General features: G+C 36.8%; 1 protein-coding gene across 1 annotated transcript; it reads left to right on the top strand.

The window, feature by feature from the left end:
* The first annotated feature begins 17,540 nt into the window (after positions 1 to 17,540).
* On the top strand, positions 17,541 to 18,159 carry LOC106790528. The gene is made up of 3 exons (XM_014755503.1): positions 17,541 to 17,634; positions 17,705 to 17,886; positions 17,974 to 18,159. The coding sequence occupies exons 1-3, from the start codon at positions 17,541 to 17,543 to the stop codon at positions 18,157 to 18,159; spliced, it is 462 nt and encodes a 153-aa protein (XP_014610989.1).
* Positions 18,160 to 20,774: the final 2,615 nt, after the last annotated feature.

Genomic DNA, 20,774 nt, shown 5'->3' with positions numbered 1-20,774 from the left:
GAGTAAAGAAAGTAAATGTATACGGTGTTGTATAATGGCAAATTCGATGTTTTAACAGTGTGTTTGTTTGAAGAAAGAATTACTTCGGAGAAGTTCAGGAAAAGTTTTAGCGCGTGAAATTCAACAACGTAGACAGCAAGTCGTTCACGTTACGTTGTATCACATCGTTTCGTGTCATACTTGTTTGGTTCGCCATATATAGGGATAGGGACATCGAAGAAAAGCTTGGGAGGGGTGAGGGGGGAGGTGGAGAAAAGGGGGAAGAATATTACGGCCATTAATCAACGCCAAAGGCTCGCAAAGGTGACAACAGTCTGACAGTTCTCTTCTTCGTTACACTCTAGATTTTGCCCATTGTTGGATACTTTGTTCTGCTACACTTTGAACGGAATTCAACGTTTATCCGTGAAGTAGTCGGACACGGACGAATGAAAAAAGAATCACAGTGGTACCGTGGTATTGTGTTGCTACGCGATATCCGGAAACCACTTGACGAATAAACAAAGAATAAGAAACGTTCATACCAATCTGACAAAATAATCGTTTCGTTGAATCGATTTAACGATAATTCTACAACAAATTACAGAGAAGAAGAATAAGAAAAAGTATGATCTTACGAAGTTAAAGATATTACGGATACATTTAAAATTTGAACCTCTGTTTTCTTCCCCTCTCGCATTGTATTGTGAAGAAGATAGTTGATTTAGTTGGAAAAAACAAAGATAGAAGAACTAGACAATGCTCGCGTCGCAATATTCTCGCGCTCGATGCGAGATGTGTTTTTAATTCCGCATAAGACCAATACGGTTCGTTCGCGTCGAGTCTTGCCAGGAGGTGGAAGGGAATGGGTGGGTGGGTGGTGGAAGACTCGAGTTTTCCCCGGGGAGAAGACGTTATTAGCGGGGGCATTAATCAGAGCACGCCTAGCTGAAGCTGCCTGCGGGACGTGGAAATGGAAGTGGAAGTGGAAATAGAAGAAGAACCGAGGAGAAGAGGGTAAGGTAAGGTAGGAAGGGGTGGCCGAAGCAAAAGGGGTGTGAGTTGAGATATGAAAGAAAGGAAGGAAAACTCGGGTGAAGTTAGCCACCACCCCCTTCGTCTTATTCTCTTCTTTCTCGCATCCACAACGGAATTCTTTTCCTTTTTGCTTTCCCTATAGCTTTTCTCCTTACTCTCTCTCTCTCCCTCACCCCATAAGAACTTCTCTTCTCATCCTCATCCTCCTGACGATGAAAGAGGGCAGCGCCTCGGCACGGCTCACAGATGAAGCGTTTTAATGAAAAGATGGCGGAGGTGAAAGGTAGTGGTAGAAGAGGGGGAGGTGGAAAACAGAGTCCCGAAGGTGGTGGTAGGAAAAAGGGTGGAGAAGGTAGCGGAGGAGGGTTGCTTTAGTTCGCTCATCAGAAAGCACTGCATGAGTCGAGGCTCAAATGAAATTGCCGCTATAAAAATGATGCTCGTGTATATGCCCCGGGTATTAGGTAGGTAGCAGGGAAAGACCGAGGTTCGCGTTTCACCCGACACTACTCGTCTCTCCTTCCCCTCAATTCCTCCCTCTTTCCATCATTTTTTCCTCCTTACTTTTCTTCTTTTCGAATTCGCATTCGATGATATTTTTTCTCAACACCGATTTCTTTCATTTCGTTTCGGTTTCGGTTTCGGTTTCGATTTCGGTTTTGACTATCGAAACTATACGAACAAGTAGTCCATTCCCAATTTTCGTCATTAAGAAAATACGATTCGTATTTCGATCGAAGGAAACGGAACAATCGTAGCGGAAATAATGTCACGAGCCTCCACAGCAGTAGGATTTATTGTGCACCGAGCAACGTTATCCGCAGTCTCTTCTTATCGTTCGGTGTAACCCTCACAAACGGAACACATATACACAGAAAGAGAGAGAGAGAGAGAGAGAGAGAAAACTACGCACACTACCAGCAAGCACAGTACCTTCATTTTTCTTTTACATTCACGGCCAGCGAAAGAAAAATCACCAGTTCTCATTACGCTCGACACGTAGGCAGCTTTATGAGTTCCTCCTCTCCCTCCTACCGGTTCTCTGGCATTGCCCTATCTCTCTCTTTCTCTCTTTGTATTTTTCTTTTTCCGTTCGCGAGGCCTTCCACCTCGGTCTCCTCCTCTCGAGCCGCATGCGTTTCTCGCCCTCCTTCTCCTCTCCTCTCCTCTCCTCTCCTTCTCCTGTCTTCTTCCGTAGTCGGAACAACGCGCACTGCGAGAAGAAGAAGAAGAAGAAGAAGAAGAAGAAGAAGAAGAAGATATTATTTATTTCGTAAATTAACTCCGTTCCCAGCTACAAACGTGACTGGAAAATCCTTCCTACCTCCACTACCAGCAAGCTTTTCTGCTTTTATTAATCGGCACCATTCGACTTGGCTAAGATCTCAGTCCACCCACTCCTCCCTCCCTCCCGCCAACCCTTCCCACAATTCCCTTTTTTTGTCTTCTTCGAGCAAAACCTTTCTCATCGTAATCGAAATCATTTTCCTTCCATTTGTTCTTAATATCTAATTAAAAGCTTACTTAAATATTTCTTCGTAACTTTCATAATTTTTTTTCCCGTACATACTTGCAATTAATATTTTCAATTGGTGATTTAAATTGAAATGATTTAACAAACGTTCTCATGTTTTTATTATTTTTACGTATATAAACTAAAAGACGAATAAAAAGTAAATGATATTTAGAGTATAACTTTGAATTATTGAATGAAAATGTAAATGTTAAATATGTTTTTTGGTACGAAATTTAGAAGCTATTTGTTCAGAATTATCTCGGTTATTCTGTAGGCTTCCCATCGGTGGGAGGGTTGTTTTTCACCTAGACGCGACGAGTCGTGCGCGTGACGAGCAAGCAAAACTTCGGATATGCCCAGGTCCTCATTCATATTTCGCTGATTGCCGTTATTTCTTCCGATTCATTAACTTCGAACGCGAAACTTGACGTGACTTTATCGCCCAACGAAAAGAACAAGCGAGGGAGGTTAGAAAAACGATTAAACAAAGACACCAATCCGGTGGGTAACGAATGTTACGCGTTGGTCTTATCGTTTAACTTAATTATCTTTTACGAAGGGAAAGGAATGAAAGGAAAAATGATGAAGATGAATCAATATCGAACCTAACGACGATCAAACATTAAAGAATAAAGATTTTATTTCGATTTTCGTCTATTGCCAATAAAATAGGCATCTGGAAAAACTGATTATACCGAAATAATTCTAAAATCAATTTGATGAGCAAAAAGTAAAGTATAGGTCAAGCATATTTCAGATTTATGCTCGTTATAAAGATGACATTTCATATTAAAAAAAATTCTGTTGCTGGTTTTTGTTTGGTCCATTCAGTTGTGAATTACAGGATGTTCAAAATGGAAGTCAACGAAGAGAAAATTCGGTACGTTTTAGTTTTTCTTTGATAAAGCCGAAAAATGCAAGTCAGGCGGCTGAAATTGTGAATGGTGTTTATGGTCTCAATACTGTAACAACTACTGCAAAAAAATAAAAATAAATGGGATCCGTAAAAATTCGGATCTCTACTGTCAATAACTGGATCGTTTGAAGCTAGCGATTGATCAGAAACGTCCAAAATTGGGCAACAGGAGAGGTGTTGTGTTCCATTAGGACAACGCCAGGCCACACACGTCTATAGTGACTTGCCAGAAACTGTGAGAACTTGATTGGGAAGTTTTGATGCCTCCACCATATAGTCCAGACCTGGCACTAAACGATTACCATGTTTTTCTTGTATTGCAAAACTTCCTTAGTGATAAGAAATTAATATCAAGAGAAGATTGCTAAAATCGATTATTAGAGTTGTTCGTCAATAGGAACTAAGACTTTTATGAGAGATGCATTACGAAACTATCTTTAAAATGGCAACAAATTATAGAACAAAACTGTCTATATTTGACCGAAATCGGACAATCCAAAACATGTTAAATAAAATCTTGAAGTTCATATAAAAATAATGGGATTTCTTTTTACCCAACGTAATATTATACAAGAAATCCTATAAAACTAAGTAGGAAGGGTTCGTCGTTTGGCATTGAAGGATATCGATCACGTTACTCTGCTCATACGTAGGAGCTGATAACAGTGGCATACGAGCGGAAGCAACGAGTACTTATACGTGACCGTCACGTGCTTTTTATCACAATGAACGGAATAGTTTACGATCGGTCTGTGAACGCTCGATAGCCGGTTGTTTCGCGTAGGATACTCGAAGGAGAAAGAAGAAGAGAGAGAGAGAAAATGAGAGAGTGAGAGAGAGGTGAAGACGCAAGAGACACTGGGAGAAACCAAGCGGTTTATATATGCGATGGTTATCTAGCAGGAACGGCATGGTAGCCCGTTCTATGTCAATGCCAGTATCGTTTCCCTTTTATTCGATTTATTTATAGTAATAGCAAAACTCATTGTCGACTATGTTCGAACACATTGTACGCTAGATACACAGCTCCTCTACGATTTCTCGTTAAAGGATTCATATTTCTTAATATCATTTTGATGGGACTTTAGCCCCCGACTTGCGTGTAGAAATGAATCCAAGATTGTGCATGAATTTAAAAAGATAAGTTCTTCCGACCGAACCCGTTTTAACCAAATATGACGGTTTTCACGGAATGGATTAATATTTCGAGGTCCGATATAATAACGCGTTTCTAATTGAGATCACCGGCTGTATTGTATTATTATTCTGTCCAACTGTGTGAAAAATGGTTTCCCAAAACAAATTTCTCGTATAAAAAAAGGGAAGTCGATTAAGGGTACAGCTTCCACATCTAATCGTAATTATCGTGTTAGATCGTACGTATCGTAGGTAATTATGAGAGACCTCGAAAAAGGCCGAAATCGAACCCTATACCACCATCCACCACCATTATAGATATTTTAGAAATTGTGGGGCCGGTAAAGTTAGCCCGAGGTAGGTAGCCTATACAAATCATTTTTAGACTCGGCCTATATATTTATATACGCGAGTTGCTATAACCGGGCGACGTATACAAATCATTTTTTCGGTCTGTGTTTTGCCGAGACAGCCGTCAAGAATAGAAAGATAAAAGTCGGCCGGTTGGCGGGGGAGTGGTCGTAGCACGTTCGGTGGCTCGCGACTGCAAAAGATACCTTGTTATTAGCACGATTATTGTAAGTAAAAGTAAGAATCCTAAGAGCAGAATGGTTTAACATCTATTATTACCAGCATAGGCTAATTAACTACGTTGCTCTATAAATAATATCGCATAACCTATAAACGTAGACGCGTATACATTTTTATCTATCTTAAACATCTATTGTCTCTTAAAAAATGAAAATGAATTTATTCAAGGGCTAAACGGTTCTATCGAGAATCAACGAGATTGTCCAGAACGTTTCTTAGTATTACGCGTCGTTTATTTCCTCGGCCCTACGTGCCCTTAGTTCCATTTCCCCTTCGCCCTTCCAATTAGTGTAACTCAACTTTCCAGTGCTGTATTTACCAAATATTCGTACGGGCGATAAATAAATAATGAATAAATATATTTTAAAGATTTTTTCTAATTATATTAATCGAGTAACAAAATTTTAACGTTAATTCGTTCAATTTGTCATTCGGCAAAATAGAAAAGTTCTTAATAACTAGAAAGAAAACTTTGAGGCGAAGAGAAAAAGGAGACGCGAGACAGGCACTAAGTTTCTCAAATACGTCACTGCCAAGAATTATTACCCGCAGCAAACGAAGCTTTAATAATACTAGTTGGAATTTTACAACTATAAATGCAAGGTAAGAACATGCAAGTACGCGGTATGGTGTAGCAGAGAACAGGGAGCATTGAATTGCAGATATGATAATTTAATAACGTTAACGGCCCTGCTTACTGAGCCGCTGTTGGGAGGGGCCGATGAAGTGGGTGGGGGGATGGGGGGTACGGAGAGAGTACTAAGGATGCTTACACGTATTATTTCTTCGACTCTGGAAAGAGCCGGCTGTTCCCCAACTCCCAAGGGGGATTTATAGTTCGCAATCCAAGATCCTTTGGATCGTTTCGTTTCGTTCGATCGATTCAGATATTTTCCGATTTATTTATCATTAGCCCACGTATAACGTATATTTCCGCATTATTATTATTATTATTATTATTATTATTATAGTGGTACGAGAGTTGGAACGAAGGTGTGTTGCTGCGTATCTTTTCCCGTTTTTTTTTTCGCAAGAAAATGTAATCAATCGAAGCTCGATGACGAATGACGTTGCCGTTCACGTTTAATGACGCGATTTTACACCGAACACCGATAATAGGAACGTTCGTCCCTTTGCGTCAGGTAAACGATCGATCGAACGACGTTTAATTACTTTACGAAAGTGCACAGATAGACAGACGACATTAGTTTTCGTTTCATTAAAGAAACTTTTCAGAAAGGGTGGATACACTATGATCTTATGGTATACACACTATCATCTTTCATACTTTTCTACGATTATCCAGCATCAAATTGAAATCTAAAGGTTTTAGATTTAAAACAGGACGTTTAATTGCTATCTCCTCTCGCTCATTGACCCTTTTTCTCTCGTTCTTACTCCCCCTCACCCTTACTCTCTCTCTTACCATCGCATCAAATTCCACGCCATTGCACTCGAGCGCCTTCCAAATGCATTTATGGTATTTAAGCGCTCATTACAGTTTTTTTTTCCTTACCCTGCCCACAACTTGACGCTTTTACAACTTTCATCCGACAGTATCTTACTTTTTATGTACTCTCTCTCCCAGTTGGTGAGTACATATAGTTATTTATCTATAAAAAAATATATTACTTACAGTACGTCCTGATAATTTTTCTCTCTCGTTATATTTACATAAATTTCGTTTACTACGATATCGTATAATCAATCCAAAGTCTAACCAAGTATATCACTTTTTCTATAGACTTTTTTCGTCGATGAATTATCACCGTTATGAGCATCAATTTTTCGATTCCAGCGTAACTATTGAAAAATACACAAAATGAAATAAAAAACGAAAAAAAGGAAGGAAAAGGAGAATATTTCGGTTGTATAACAACAACGGGTTGTAAGAACGGTAACGATACCGAAGAAAGAAAAGAGGCGAGAGAAAGAGTAGGTGGAAGAATAGGCAAAGAAGGGGGAGAGAAAGGGAAAGAGAGAGAAAGAAAGATGCGAGGTGAGCACGGCTGCCGTGGTGATTCAGGACGATCCTGCTTATTAAGTGGAGGCGAGTCCAGGGACGTAGAGGCCGGTGTATTATGGTCCTGTTGGAGAGTGCCGGATGAGAAGATGGAGATAGGTGGGTATATACCACCGTCTCTCGGACGCTCCACAAACCGCTATTATTTATATTAAGTTTAATGCAACTACGTGACTGAATCCTCGCCGGCTGCAAACCCCGCGCACTTCGAGAGGCCCCTCTGTATCATTAGTATACGCCTATTATTGCATTACTCCGTGCTTGGATCCACGTTGAAAAGGCAAGACGCGAGAGTAAGCAAGCAAGCAAGTAAGTAAGTGTGCGCGCGCGCGCGCGCACACGGTCAAGTATTACAACGAGATGTGTATAACCCGTGCTGGACAATGACCCTCGCGAAAAACCGGACCTCTCTGCAAGATCGGATCGTCCTTTCTACCTCGTCGAATCGATCCTTCGATCCCTTTTGCTAAACTTCGAAACAAACGTTTCGTAAAACGGAAGAAACTAAAACTATTTATCGCGGAAAAATTCGGTTGTGTTTACTTTTCGGAAAATTAATCGTTACGATCGATTTCTTCGTAAAACATTATCGAACTATACTTTAAGTATGTTTATTCAATTTTACGATGATCTTTGCTAAAAAGCCTAAATTTTTCTTTATTCCCAATTGTTTTTATTTCTTCGTTTACTGTTCTTATGGATACTGAACGTTCGCGCAGTAATAAAATCTCTTATGCAATATCGAATAGAAAGTTTTGTACGGGAGGTACGAAACGTTCTCAATGTAAAAAAGTTTCTTCGCATGACCTCATCGAGTTAGTTGATCACGAATATTGAGTTAATTTGTATTAACGTATCTATAAGTCTATTTATATGGAAGTGTATGTATGTTGAGTGTACACGCATCAAATGCACGAACTATATTAACTAACTTTTACTAACTTTTGTTCTCTTTTAAGATACTTGCGAGATTAGTTTGAATGAATTTTGAAATTTGTCGAACTCGAGATTCGAATACCTTTAATGGAGGAAAGAGGTATTAAAGTCTAAGTTACATCTCGCAATGATGATTTTCACTCGACCCTTTAAAGGGATCGCTTACCCATCGCGTATAGCTTCCTCGGGAACCGATATGGCAATAATAGAAAGTTTTCCTTGTTTGTTGAGAATCCGAAATAGGAATAATAAATAATTATAGTTCGTCTTGTTAGCAAATGTTATGGATGAGAACATTTGCAACGTACAATTAAACGTATGTGAGAAGATAGATCGAAAGTTTTGACGTGTTCGTGTCATGTCAAACTATGGTTGATCATTTGACTTCAACTGGAACGATCATTTATCGAACAGTCGTTTATTGGTCGGAGATAACTGCGAGAGTCTTCTGTCAAGATCGAAGCTACAGATGCTGGTCGCATTATCGTCGACACGAACAGGGAGATTTTATCCATGGCTTGGCTTCCAGAACTCGATAATAATGCGACTCCTTGGCCACTGTTTTCAAGTTGAACAGATTTTAGATACTACCTTCTTTTCTACCTACCTACTTGCGTCGAACAACCAGCAGAAATCGCACGTTCGTCCAAAGTTGCGTACGATAGTTTCCCGTTGCGAACAATACCTTGATCTTGTTCATCTTCTTCGCGAGCTTCTTCAAAATTCAAACAATTTTTCGGAATTCATACTTTGTACAATGTACTTAACAATTTCTTCCAATATTCCGATAAAACAGAAAATAGTAACAATTTGGAAAAATTTGGATTATAACACGACTGACGAGGAATATGATTAAAAATTCGTTTATAATCTTAAATCATTTAATTAAAATTCAAGTATTATGTATTAGAGGTAATTAAAGAAGATTTCACATTTAATCTATGGCAAATTGGATAGTTTCGAGATATTACCTACCACATCACGAACGAAAGAGATGAATCTTCGTAATAAGAAAAACACGCGGTAGGATAACACCTCGAATAATATTTACACGAGTGGAATATTGCATCGTGAAGGAACTATATATACTAACCTTTTGTATCCGATGCATCGCGAAAATCGTGTTCGAATACTCGCGGAATCTCCAACAGTTTTAGGATCCTTCGAACGATAAGTCATAGACGTTGTAAATTCGTTTGTTTTACAAAATAGACAGGCAGACAGGCAGACAGACCACCGGTAGGTTATCTTAAAATTTCGGTTTTCCAAAAGATAATTCTAAACGATTTAATATATTTGAGAATATTCTAAGAATTGGATGAAACGATCGAGAAATTTTACGACTACGAATGATCAACGCGTATATATGGTTGAACCAAGAAGACAAAGGTAAAAAGCAGGTATTCGTTGAAAAGAAATTCCGCGAAAAGGGTCGTTCGTCGGCTAGATAATTTCAGTATATGCATATACTGACGAATTTATGAATGGCGAGAAGATTTGAATGTTGCCAAGAGGGACAGCTCGCGTCTAGCCGAGGCACCAACGTTCTTCGTTATTTCACCGATATTTAGGAGGAGGATTTAAAAGCAAACTAGACCGGCTCGTTCGTTCGTTCGGTTGGTTGGTTGGTGTTCGACCGCACCAGGATGTAAATCATTCGGAACTCTCTCTAGTTTCCACCCCCCTATAATCACACGAACCTGCTTGTGCCGCTTCCTCGACCGATTGTGAGAAACTCGAGTAGCGAGTTATGCCAGTTCTTTTCGAATAAATAAACCATACTATTTTTTAGAATAAAAACAATTATTCAATATTATTTTACATAACTTGATATAAATAATTTCACAACGAGATATAAAAGATTTGACAAATTAGAGATATTTTATAATAAGAAAATAAGAGTCCTTTCAATGGGTGCGAAAGACTTTGAATAAAAAAGACGAAAGTAGGGAAGGTCGTTGAAGGAGGTTAGCCAAATTACAGCCTCCGTGTCAGGTGGGGTGATTGATGCCTGCCTCTGCCCCTCAGAAACCTCCGTGGCCGCTTTCCAAGAAATTAAATGGAAGCGAAGGATTGGAGATGGAAGAACGAGCAAAAGTAAACTGATTATGCTCGCGATCGGATAGTATGCTTAAGCGAGAAATTCTTTAATAGTACACTTTTATTCTTTACTAACTTGACCCGGAAAGAATATACTTTAATATTTTAAAACAACCCTTCGCAAACGTTTTCTAATGGTAATTTATTTCATACGATTACCTATAACATTAAATCTTAATAGTTCTCAACTTTTTGATTGCAAATTTTTTTTAAATGAAAAGATACCGTTCAATTGTAATTAGTTTTGCCATTAACTCGATTTTTTGGAAAAAATGACTTATGCCACTTTAAAAATAAACGGTTCATATAGTAATATAGAAAAAAGTTTGTAATTTATATACTATAAATGGATTCGTATCTAAATAACATTGGTGCAAACTTTCCTCGGAGATTCACGAGCGCTTTTGAAAGTTTTGAAAGTGCAAAGGGGCTTGACTATGGGCCAGTGGTAGGCCCTGACGGGAGTCGTGATGCAATAAAATAGCGCCACCCACCGGGTCTCCGCATTATCTGCAAAGGATCTTTGCAATGCCTCACTCGAAGCCTGGTTGGTACTAGATGCTCGATGCGAACGAACCAACCGCGCCACCACCAAACCAAGGGATCCGAGGCGGAGGGCAAGGGTGCATAATGAACTCGTTAATTAACTATCAGGAAGCTCGATCGAATCTGATAACGATCCCTGCCACACGACGCGCCTTTCTCCGTCCCCGAATACGTCCCCTTCCCTCCCCCACCCTCCCCTCGATCCCCTTCAAGTACCTTACATCTTACCTCTCCTTACGATCTACTTCATGCTTCACCGAGACCCCATATACTCGACAAACTCCAAAATGTAATAATATTATATCTTTTTATTATATTAGATTGGTGCATATGAACTTTACATGTCAACGTTTTTCACCCCGTTTTCGTTATTTTTTTTCGTCTAATTTTTATATATGAGTATAAATTTGATAATAATGTTGCAAAATTTACAGGTGTTTGGGGAGAATACTGTTAACGATCGAAAAGTACATCGTTGGTTTGAAAAACTTCACGCGGTCTCCTGAATTTTCCCTTTAAAAGAAGACCCAAGACTTCTGTAAAAAATGATGCTCTGAAAACATTGGTGGAAACAAATCCAACTTTATTTAAAAGGGAACTTGCTTCTAGAATGAAAATTGACCATACAACAATATTACGACATCTTTCTGAAATTGGAAAGATGAAAACAATGGTAATATATATATGTTTAAGTATATACATTCCAATATATTAAATATTAATCTAGAAATAAAAGGAATGTAGAAAAAAACAATTGTATTTTAATAGTCAGTCCAGTATACCAATAGAATATTATTAAATAAATAAATAAATAAATAAATATCAAGATGCAAGTTATATTTATGCGTTGCAGAATTTTGCCATGCTGTACTCCCTGAATATTTTTGGTAATCACTGTATATATTATAAAACGATCGGAAACCTAATTAACTATTAAACAATGTATCTGTTTAAGTATACGTTCCAATATATTAAACATTAATCTAGAAATAATAGGAACGTAAAAAAAAAAATTGTATAATATTTTAATAGTAAGTCCAGTATATGAAGATAGTCGATTGATATGCTAGAAAGAGAGAGAAAAAGAGAGTTCGAATCTCGTTTAATTGAAGTCCGTAGAAGCCGGTTGCGGGTGGTTTCCCGGTGCTAGACCTCGCTCTAATAATATGGTTTTACTCTGAGAAAGGCTCCCGACATAGCGATATCACGACGCCTCCGGGCAGGTATCTCTTCACCATTCCTCCTATCCATCCGTCTACCAATTTCCCTTCCTTCCTTCCTTCCCAGCTCTCTCTTTCTCTTGATATGATTTCATTTAAACACCGCCACCACCACCACCACCTCTCGCGTGCAACACTTTTCGAATGCTATGCTGATCCGTCTAAAGATAACACAACGTTACGTGTTATGTTCGTTCTCATTTCAATATGTAGATGGTCCCCCTTATTCTTGATGAGGGACGAGATCGCTAACATTTATTTATAATATCATTTTCTTGGGAATAAGGAAAGAGAGGGAAAGTAACCGGAGAGAAGGAAAATACTACGAGAGACTTGTTTTATACCTTCAAGCATTAAGTATCTATATAAATTTTCACGACAATGAAAACTATAATTACAGAATTCGTTTGCATAGTTATGTTAATTCGATACCGTGATGGGTTTTCTCTGATTTTTGGTTAAACATAACATCGCAACGTCACGTCAGACATCTCACCCACTACTTAAATAAATAATCTTAAATGCTTTATTGATAGATAATTTGAAGTTGTACATGTGACCATGGGTAACCAGAAATAATTGACAAATGGAGTTAGGCCACTTTCTAAATAAATGGCTCAATTATCGTAATGAATTTAATCGAATAGATGATTTTCCTCGTCTTAAAAATCAATTTCTCGCGGTCTCGAAGTCGTATAGTTTATTTCAGTCAACGTCGAATGCCGCAACGTTGTGAATGCAAATTCGCCTAAATGTCGGAGTTATTTGTTGAATGCAAATAAGATCCATCGTTGCAAGAGGCGCGAGTTATGTATTATTATGCATTCAAGGCGTAATTCGTCGAAAGGCATAGCCGAAGAAAAGGGAGAGAGAAAGAGAGAGAGAGAGAGATAGATCATTGGTTCGTTGTCTGCGATCGATGACCGTTCGAATGAACATTCAAGCACGACCAATGCAATCGATATAATCTCCCCCACCTCTTTCTCCTCATCACGTAATTTGACGAGAGATATTTTTGGCTTTAACAGGAAGCGTCGAATTTAACCAAGGAAACTTAGGTATAACTTAATAAATTCCTAGTTATAATTTTTCGTGGGAACGTTACTTCTCGATTACGTTATCAAAGGTTTAAACTTATTCTTACCAAGATTATCATTAACTTAAAATAATACGACTGTACCAACAAATTTTTGTTCTTTGTCATAAAGTTTATTTTATGATTTTTCGGTTAATTATGCACAAAAACGAAAAGAAAATACCCTTTTTTTGGTATAAAGTTTGCTTTTGTGATAGTTATAGTAATAATACTCATTTTTAATGTATAATGAGTATGAACAGAACTTTGTGCCGAAAAACAAAACGTAACATTTGAGCCGATTGTTCAAGCGGAAAAAGTGTTAATACCACCTTTACATATTAAGTTAGGGTTAATGAAACAATTTGTTTAAAAACTGGATGAAACTTCAGAAACTTTTGGATACTTGAAAAAGTTATTTCCGTAGTTATCAGAAGCAAAGTTAAAGCTGGGGTTTTTGTTGGTCCGCAAATTAAACAAATTTTTGCCGATGAAACATTTTCAATGTTACTGAATTATACTAAAAAAAGCAAGTTGGAATAGTTTTAAAGCAGTAGTTTCTGGATTTTTAGGAAATAACAAAGCTGAAAATTACGAAAAGTTAGTTGCGGATATACTAAAAAATGTTAAGGATGTCACCAAAAATACATATGCTGCATGTTCATTTAGATAAATTTAAAAACATGTCATATATAATTTTTTTTCCTCTAATTACAATCTAAAATATCGAAATTTTATGTTTTACAGTCAACGTCAAATTTTGTGTAATCTAAAATAAAAAACGTTTGTCAGAAAAAGAATGAATCTTCGTTAGAGAGAAGAAACTTTGTGTTATTAGAATTGAAAGGAAATCAAGTATTGATACTTAACTATCATCTAACGGTGTATGCGAGTGTATAAATATATTAACCTCGTAACTTATTGCGCATATCGATAATATCAACGTGACACGTATTCATTCGTTCATGCGTCAACGTTCGTGCAAACAACCGATCGTAACTTAATATAGATTCTATATAAGTACTTACTTATTAACTCACTTCAACGCGAAATTGAATTCCGTGATTCCTCTGCTTACAATTAAAATGAGAAAAGCTTCGAAATTACGACAAACGATCATATCATATCCCATGCATTATTTTCTTATTCTTATCAGCAGTCTTCTTATATTGCTAATTCGTATTCCTCAACAGAAAATTGAATAAAATTATTCAAACAAATCGTGTTACTGGAATAATTAAACCTTTCTCGGATACCGTTAGCTTTGAAACGAGATCGTGGACCTAATTATTACTTCGTTATGGCACATAACTGGATACCGCAAACTTCATTTTCTTGTTATTTTCACTAACATATTTAACGCGATATCGAGGCATACGAATTCTTAGAAAACGCGCGGAGTCTCTGTAATTATTCTAATAAGTACATCAAATCCTAGTATTTAAGTGCACCGTTATTTGCGAATTATACCACCCGGACGAATTTTAGTACCAACAGTAATACCTCCTACGCTTTTAATCTATCTTACGAGTATATCAAATGTGAAAAATTTCATTTTTAAATGATCTAAAAAAGGAGAAATTATGAGAGTGGAAGACGCATATTTTAAATAGAATCTATGATTTATTATTAACATTCTTGATATATTATCTTCAAAACGATTAATTAATTGTACTTATTAATAAAAATGAGAATTCGTATGATCATATAAATTATTATACTATATATTTTAATGATCTATTATTAATATTATATTTAAACTTGATTATTATCGTTATAATGATCATCGTAAAAATATGTCGATGAAGATTATAGAACAATATAGATTTAGAAATCTTCCGTTAATATTTAGTTACAGTATTATACTTCTTATGTATATTCCATCGTTCAGTAGAAAAGATGAAAAGTGTATGGAAAATTTGTTGGAAAGGGGGGACGAATAAAGGAATGAGAATATTTCCAAGAAAACCCTGTTGCTATCGGTGGGATCGTGAGCAATGCTAATGGGCCGACTTTACAACACGGTATGTCGAGTACACAAAGAATTACCACAGAGCTCAGGGGCATCGCGTGTTACCGTTTCGCTCATTTGCCTGGAAAGGAACATCCTTCTTCGTCAAGGTGTACGCTTATTTCAATAATTAAACACTAATGTCTCTCTTTTCGCAAGAGGATTAGCTTGTCATTGAACTTGTAGAAAATCATTTTACCTTACCATTTAGACTTTACAATCTTTCCTATTTTTTTTCTTTCATTATTATCAAATACATTTTACTTTTCGTATAAATAAACGAAGACTTTGACGAGTTAATAAAATGACACGAATAGAAGAAGAAATACACGTACGTAGAGTGGCATTAACGGCTTCCTACGTGAGACAAATAGATGCGTAGGTATAACGGAGTGTATTCACCTGGCCACGTCGTTACCTGACACACACGTCCTAGACAATTACGAACTTCGTCAATTAATTTACCTGCGATCTACAAACCGAATTTTCGCTTAAAAAAAACGCAAATATTTCATTAAATGTTTATAGAAAAGAGGTAGTAATTAAAAATGACGAATGATTCAATCGGAAGCTGAGCGGCTACGATTGAAATGCTAAAGCACTTCGATTGTAAGTCTCTCTTCCGGTATAATAGATATGTATAGTATTGTGTATACACTTATACAATTCTAACGTAAGACAGTATCATGATATCCTGGCTAGCAGTGAACGCACCTACGCGTTACGCGTATATTCATGGAGTCCTACGATAGCCCGCCATGGATGATGAGCCAGGTGTACGAGGTCAGCAAGCAACAATCTGATCGTTTATGCACGGTGCCTCCTTTCCCGACAATAAAATTGCGCCAAGTGTCCGTTCTTTGCGGCTTGTGTGGGCTGTATATTCATCCAACTACTCGTTCCGACTCCCATCAAACGCATACCATAATACGCATTTATACGATGAAGCTTTCTAAACGACAAAAGCGATTCCATCTTCTCTCTCTTTCCTTTTCGATGTACCAAACGTTATTAAAATCTTTTGCTAAAGCCGTCGAAAGGAAAAGCAAAGAAACTCGACAATGAACATAGGTATACTGTTGACGCACGTTGAGAAAAGAAAATAAAATGACACGAAGAAGAAACTTCTTTATAGATTATAAAAACACGACGTATTGCGTGGGTGGGTCCTTTTGCGTCGGTGAAATTACCCGTATGAGAAAAGTCAAAGAAACAAGGTTTGGCTACTGGAGTATTTTTCTTTTTCTTCTTCAAGAAAAGAAAACTTTCCTTCTTCGATATTCCAGTAACGTACCAACCCCACAAATTATTCTATACTCTTTGATTCTATTCCATTCACTGTTTCTATACTAACCGAAATTTATTCTCATTCTTCAATCGTTGAAAATCCTTTGAACGAGAGCAAAATGAGAACGCAACCCTGACGCAAATCAGCCGCGCGTATCTTCGAGTCGGTTCTTCCTGTCACATCTCATTACCATAATACGACCGGTAATTACAACAATTAGTATAATAATGAAGAAAATTGCCATTCGCACGTCGTTTCCTTGAAACGTTTCGGAGGCGAGCATTGAAAACCGTGTCTCTTGTTTACTCGAGTCTTCTTCAGTGTGTCGCATTAGTTTGTCGTGTTACTTGGTGCACCTCTTCGAGACTTTGCATTCAATTAAGAGTTAATTACTCTTCTCGACTTCCTGCCGATCCTCTATTTCCTCATTTACTATCCTTTTACCGAGAATAAGGAAAGAGAAAGAGAGAAAGCAAGTCGATTTCCCCCCTCGAGTTGGTTCCATTGTTTTAAGTAAAATCTTACGTTTCTTTGTCGAAACAATGTCGTTTTAACAGAAACACAAATCTCTTAGATATATTTTACTTTTATTATTTTTCCTATAACACCGGCCAACATGATTTTCCTTGTCCAATACATAATTAATTTTTTTCTATTAATTTTATAATGCTGATTACGAAATATTTGATGCAACATTGAATACTACTGAATTAAAAGCTTGGCTGGCGTTCAAAGATGTTGTCAACAATTTTATAGGAAATCGCAAACACATATGCACAACTTCGTTAGAAACGTTCAAACGGAAGGAAAAGGGCACCGTTTCCTTTGACTGAACGTTTTGACACACCTGTTCCTCCAATCGTACGATCGCAATGAAAGATTTCACCGAGTACAATCTTTCGCATTGTCGTTGAGATTTAATTTCGTAATGAGTAGAGTAATCTATTCCTTACCAACCGATTAGATTGAGAACACGCTATGTTTCATAATTATAATAAACAAACGAAGTCCCTTTGTCGATAGTTATTGGATTAAACTAACTTCACGAGACTTATACGTACCATTGGGTTCAATTTGATGACAAATTTTATGCGAAAATTCAATTAAACACTAATTCTAAACTATTTGAAAATCTTTCAACAGATTAACACAAATATTTTTATAATGATGCACGAATTACACGAATCGCTTCTTTACGATTGGAATTATAACCTGTTTTGCGTTAAAACTATGTTACCAAATCTTAGAAATATACAAGGTAAATTTATAAATAATCCAACTTTATTATAATAAAGTTTCCTACTGATGAAAATATTTTTACGATTTAGACAGACAAACCGTTGTCAGATGGTTAAGATTTTTAAAAAATTGTACGAAGTCAATCGATGAAATGAAATTACGGAACAATTTTATGCACTTTCTCGTACTGAACGTTCAAGAAGGTGAATTGAAAACACCTTTTAACAAACCACCACCTAATCAATCGTTATTATCAATGACGAATTTGCTGGTAAACCGAAAAATTATTTTACATTTAATAAAATACACAATTATATATTTAACAGAGAAAATCATTTAATAAAGATAATTATTTTAGTCTGTTGATACTGACGAGAAGATGCAAAAAGATGGTAGATTTACAAAACTAAAAAATATGATCGGTCAAGGAAGAAGATCAGAATTGTTACGCCGTTCTCCGGATAATGGTGATTTTCTTCTTTCTCAACCTATACCTAACGTAGGTGCTTTTTGTTACATTGCTGTTTTATCAAAAAAACAATGAAATCTATTTAAAGACACTAATTCTAATCTAATCTTTTTGTATGAGTCACGTAACACTTAAAAATTACTTCAAGAAATTTAATATCTTGTATGTAAATGTATTTAATATTAATTTATTGTTCGATAATATATTGTTTTCTTCCTTTTACGATTAAAGTAAGACAGAAAAGAGAAAAGAAAGAAAGAGAGAGACAATGAAACAACTATGAAATACCGAATATATACTTGATTCGCGAATAGGTACTTTCGTCACGCTTCAGTAAAAAAAAGAAAAAAAAGTTGGTGGGAGTAGCCCTGAAGCGAAAAAAAAAAGGTAAGGGAAGAGGGAGTAAAAAAAGGAGGGAGGTAGATGATACTCGTGCCGTCTAGAGGGTGAAATTTTTCGAGACGCTTGCAATTATAACCACCGTGGGTAATAAAGAACGGTTGCTAACTCATTGCTACGATCGACTACCGAGTATCCCGTTAAGGACCTTTTAGTTACGGTTCGCCATATATCCAAAAGGAACTTCTCCAAGGGTTTTCGGCATAACTTATGAATTCACATTGGGTCCTCTGTGTCGTCCTCTTGACCGTCGATCAAATTTTTTGCTACAGGGATGCTCCTTATTAACAAATTTCATCTGTAATATTGTTTAACAAAATTTGTTTCATCCTACTTTCTTTATTAATTCGTTTCTTTGATATAAATGATATTATCTTGCAAAGTATGTTAACTACACGTATAGAAATATATACAAAAGTGTATTAATTTTGTAAAAAAGTATTTGTTCGATCTAAGATAAAATTTTTCGAAAAGAATTTCAAGGATACGTCCCTGTTCGGTCTCGCGTGGTATATGAGCCTCGTAACCATATCTCATTTCATACCTGCAGAGAAAGAGAAAGAAAGAGAGAGAAAGAGAAAGATGAATGCACGAGCCGAAAGTAAAAGAGTAGAAGAGAGAAAGAGAAAAAAAGACGAGAAGCAAGCGAGCACTCGTCGAACTCGATGCGTGGCAGATTCGGTTCTCTTCCAATCTTTTCCATCTAAAGCACTTTAAACTTCTTCAGACTGACGCCGCCGCCACTGCGCATCGAACTGTCCGTGCAAATTTCAATTTTTTACTGCTAATCTGCCAGCTAATAGCCCAACACTATCATCTTCTTGTCCTTGACTTTACCCAACGACGTGACTCTCTTTGCGTCTTCATTCCTTTTAACTCTATACGAGACAAATACAATTTCAACCTTTCCTTAACAATTTTTCCTTTTCCTAAAAATAACTGTAAACCCCCCTAGGGAAAAAAAGAACGTAGAAATATTTTCAAAAACCCGTCGAATTTTGAAAAAGATTGCGAATCTATTGTATTCCAAATTTGACGAAAGCAAACGTCGATTGATAATCAACGTCATACAACCCTCAAAATACGAGATTGGTCTTTAAAATAAGGGTACGTTTACCCTCCACCGAGATAATGGCCATACTTTTGGAATTCGATCCTTCTTTCAATATATTTTATAGTTGGATTTTAACGGTTAAAAATACAACGAGTATTCTTTAATAATAGAAAAGAAAAAATCAGATTTTTCAGAATCTTGCCTTAAATCTTTGGAGACAATGATTAAGGAAAGTTTTTGGTAGGAAGTAAATGCGCGCGTTTTGGATTAAATATCACACCCTGTAAAATACGTCGATGGCCAGTACCATTAGTCTCCTAACTCGGTGTGGATTGAGACTAACACCCTGTTTCTCTCTCTCTTTTTCTCTCTTTCCCAACTCTCATTCGTTGCTACTCTGATGATTTATTGCAATATTTTGACGTGAAATATATATAAGAAAGATGAATTGACAGGCGACTCTTTATGGCGAAAAGTTTGCTATCCTAACTCGGTAGACTTCAGTGCTCCCTTTGCACGAGTAAATGTTAGTCCCCCCATGTCAACTGGATCCCTTGAATATCTTTTTTTTTTCTTTCTTCTTTTTTCTTCACTTAATTTTGATATTAATCGCATATGCAGCGACTCTCATATAATTTAGACCGTTTATTTTGAAAGTGGTGTAAGTCCATTTTCTGTTGTTTCGAGAAAATTCAAGTGCACTCTTTTATCTACGCATAGAATACTTTGTCAAGTTATAAATTTAGCATGAAAAGTTCATAAAATATCAGAGAATGCAATGCTGCAAATTATGCATCTTTGCAGTTTTTTTGAAAAGTTTAGGAAAATATGTTTTATACTTATAGTAAGCGGATTTTTTTAATTTTCTCGAAACAACAGAAAATGGACTTCAAAATAAACGGTCCAATTATTATAATTAACTTTACAACTTAATATTTGGATTGTTCATAAATGAAATTTGACGAAATGATCGAATAAGAAGAAGAATAATAAGGGAAGGTAAGAATATCGATCGATTCTCCTGTACACTTGACGGCAACTCGCGCGTATATCACGCAAAGCACACAATATACTAACACCCACGCATCTCGTCAAGTAATTATCTAATAAAACGGCGTTCAGGCCGTTTAAGAGTATACACCTACGCGTGCTCGCGCGAACGCGTAAATATAGGCATGTCCTGCTTGGAAAAAGAAAGAAAAAGAGGAAGAGAGAAAGATCTTTTATGCGCAAAGGT

The sequence above is a fragment of the Polistes canadensis genome, unplaced genomic scaffold (assembly GCF_001313835.1).
Source record: "Polistes canadensis isolate GaletaPanama2010 unplaced genomic scaffold, ASM131383v1 scaffold_244, whole genome shotgun sequence".
Taxonomy (NCBI): Eukaryota; Metazoa; Arthropoda; class Insecta; order Hymenoptera; family Vespidae; genus Polistes; species Polistes canadensis.
The sequence above is the reverse complement of the archived record's forward strand: the minus strand, read 5'-3'. Positions and strand labels throughout refer to the sequence as shown.

Bases quoted from the DNA above. Each gene is read 5' to 3' on its own strand.
- LOC106790528 (XM_014755503.1), top strand. From the start codon at position 17,541: ATGATGCACGAATTACACGAATCGCTTCTTTACGATTGGAATTATAAC. The intron at 17,635-17,704 runs GTAAATTTATAA...TTTACGATTTAG, and splicing joins AAATCTTAGAAATATACAAG to ACAGACAAACCGTTGTCAGA. The intron at 17,887-17,973 runs GTAAACCGAAAA...TAATTATTTTAG, and splicing joins TATCAATGACGAATTTGCTG to TCTGTTGATACTGACGAGAA.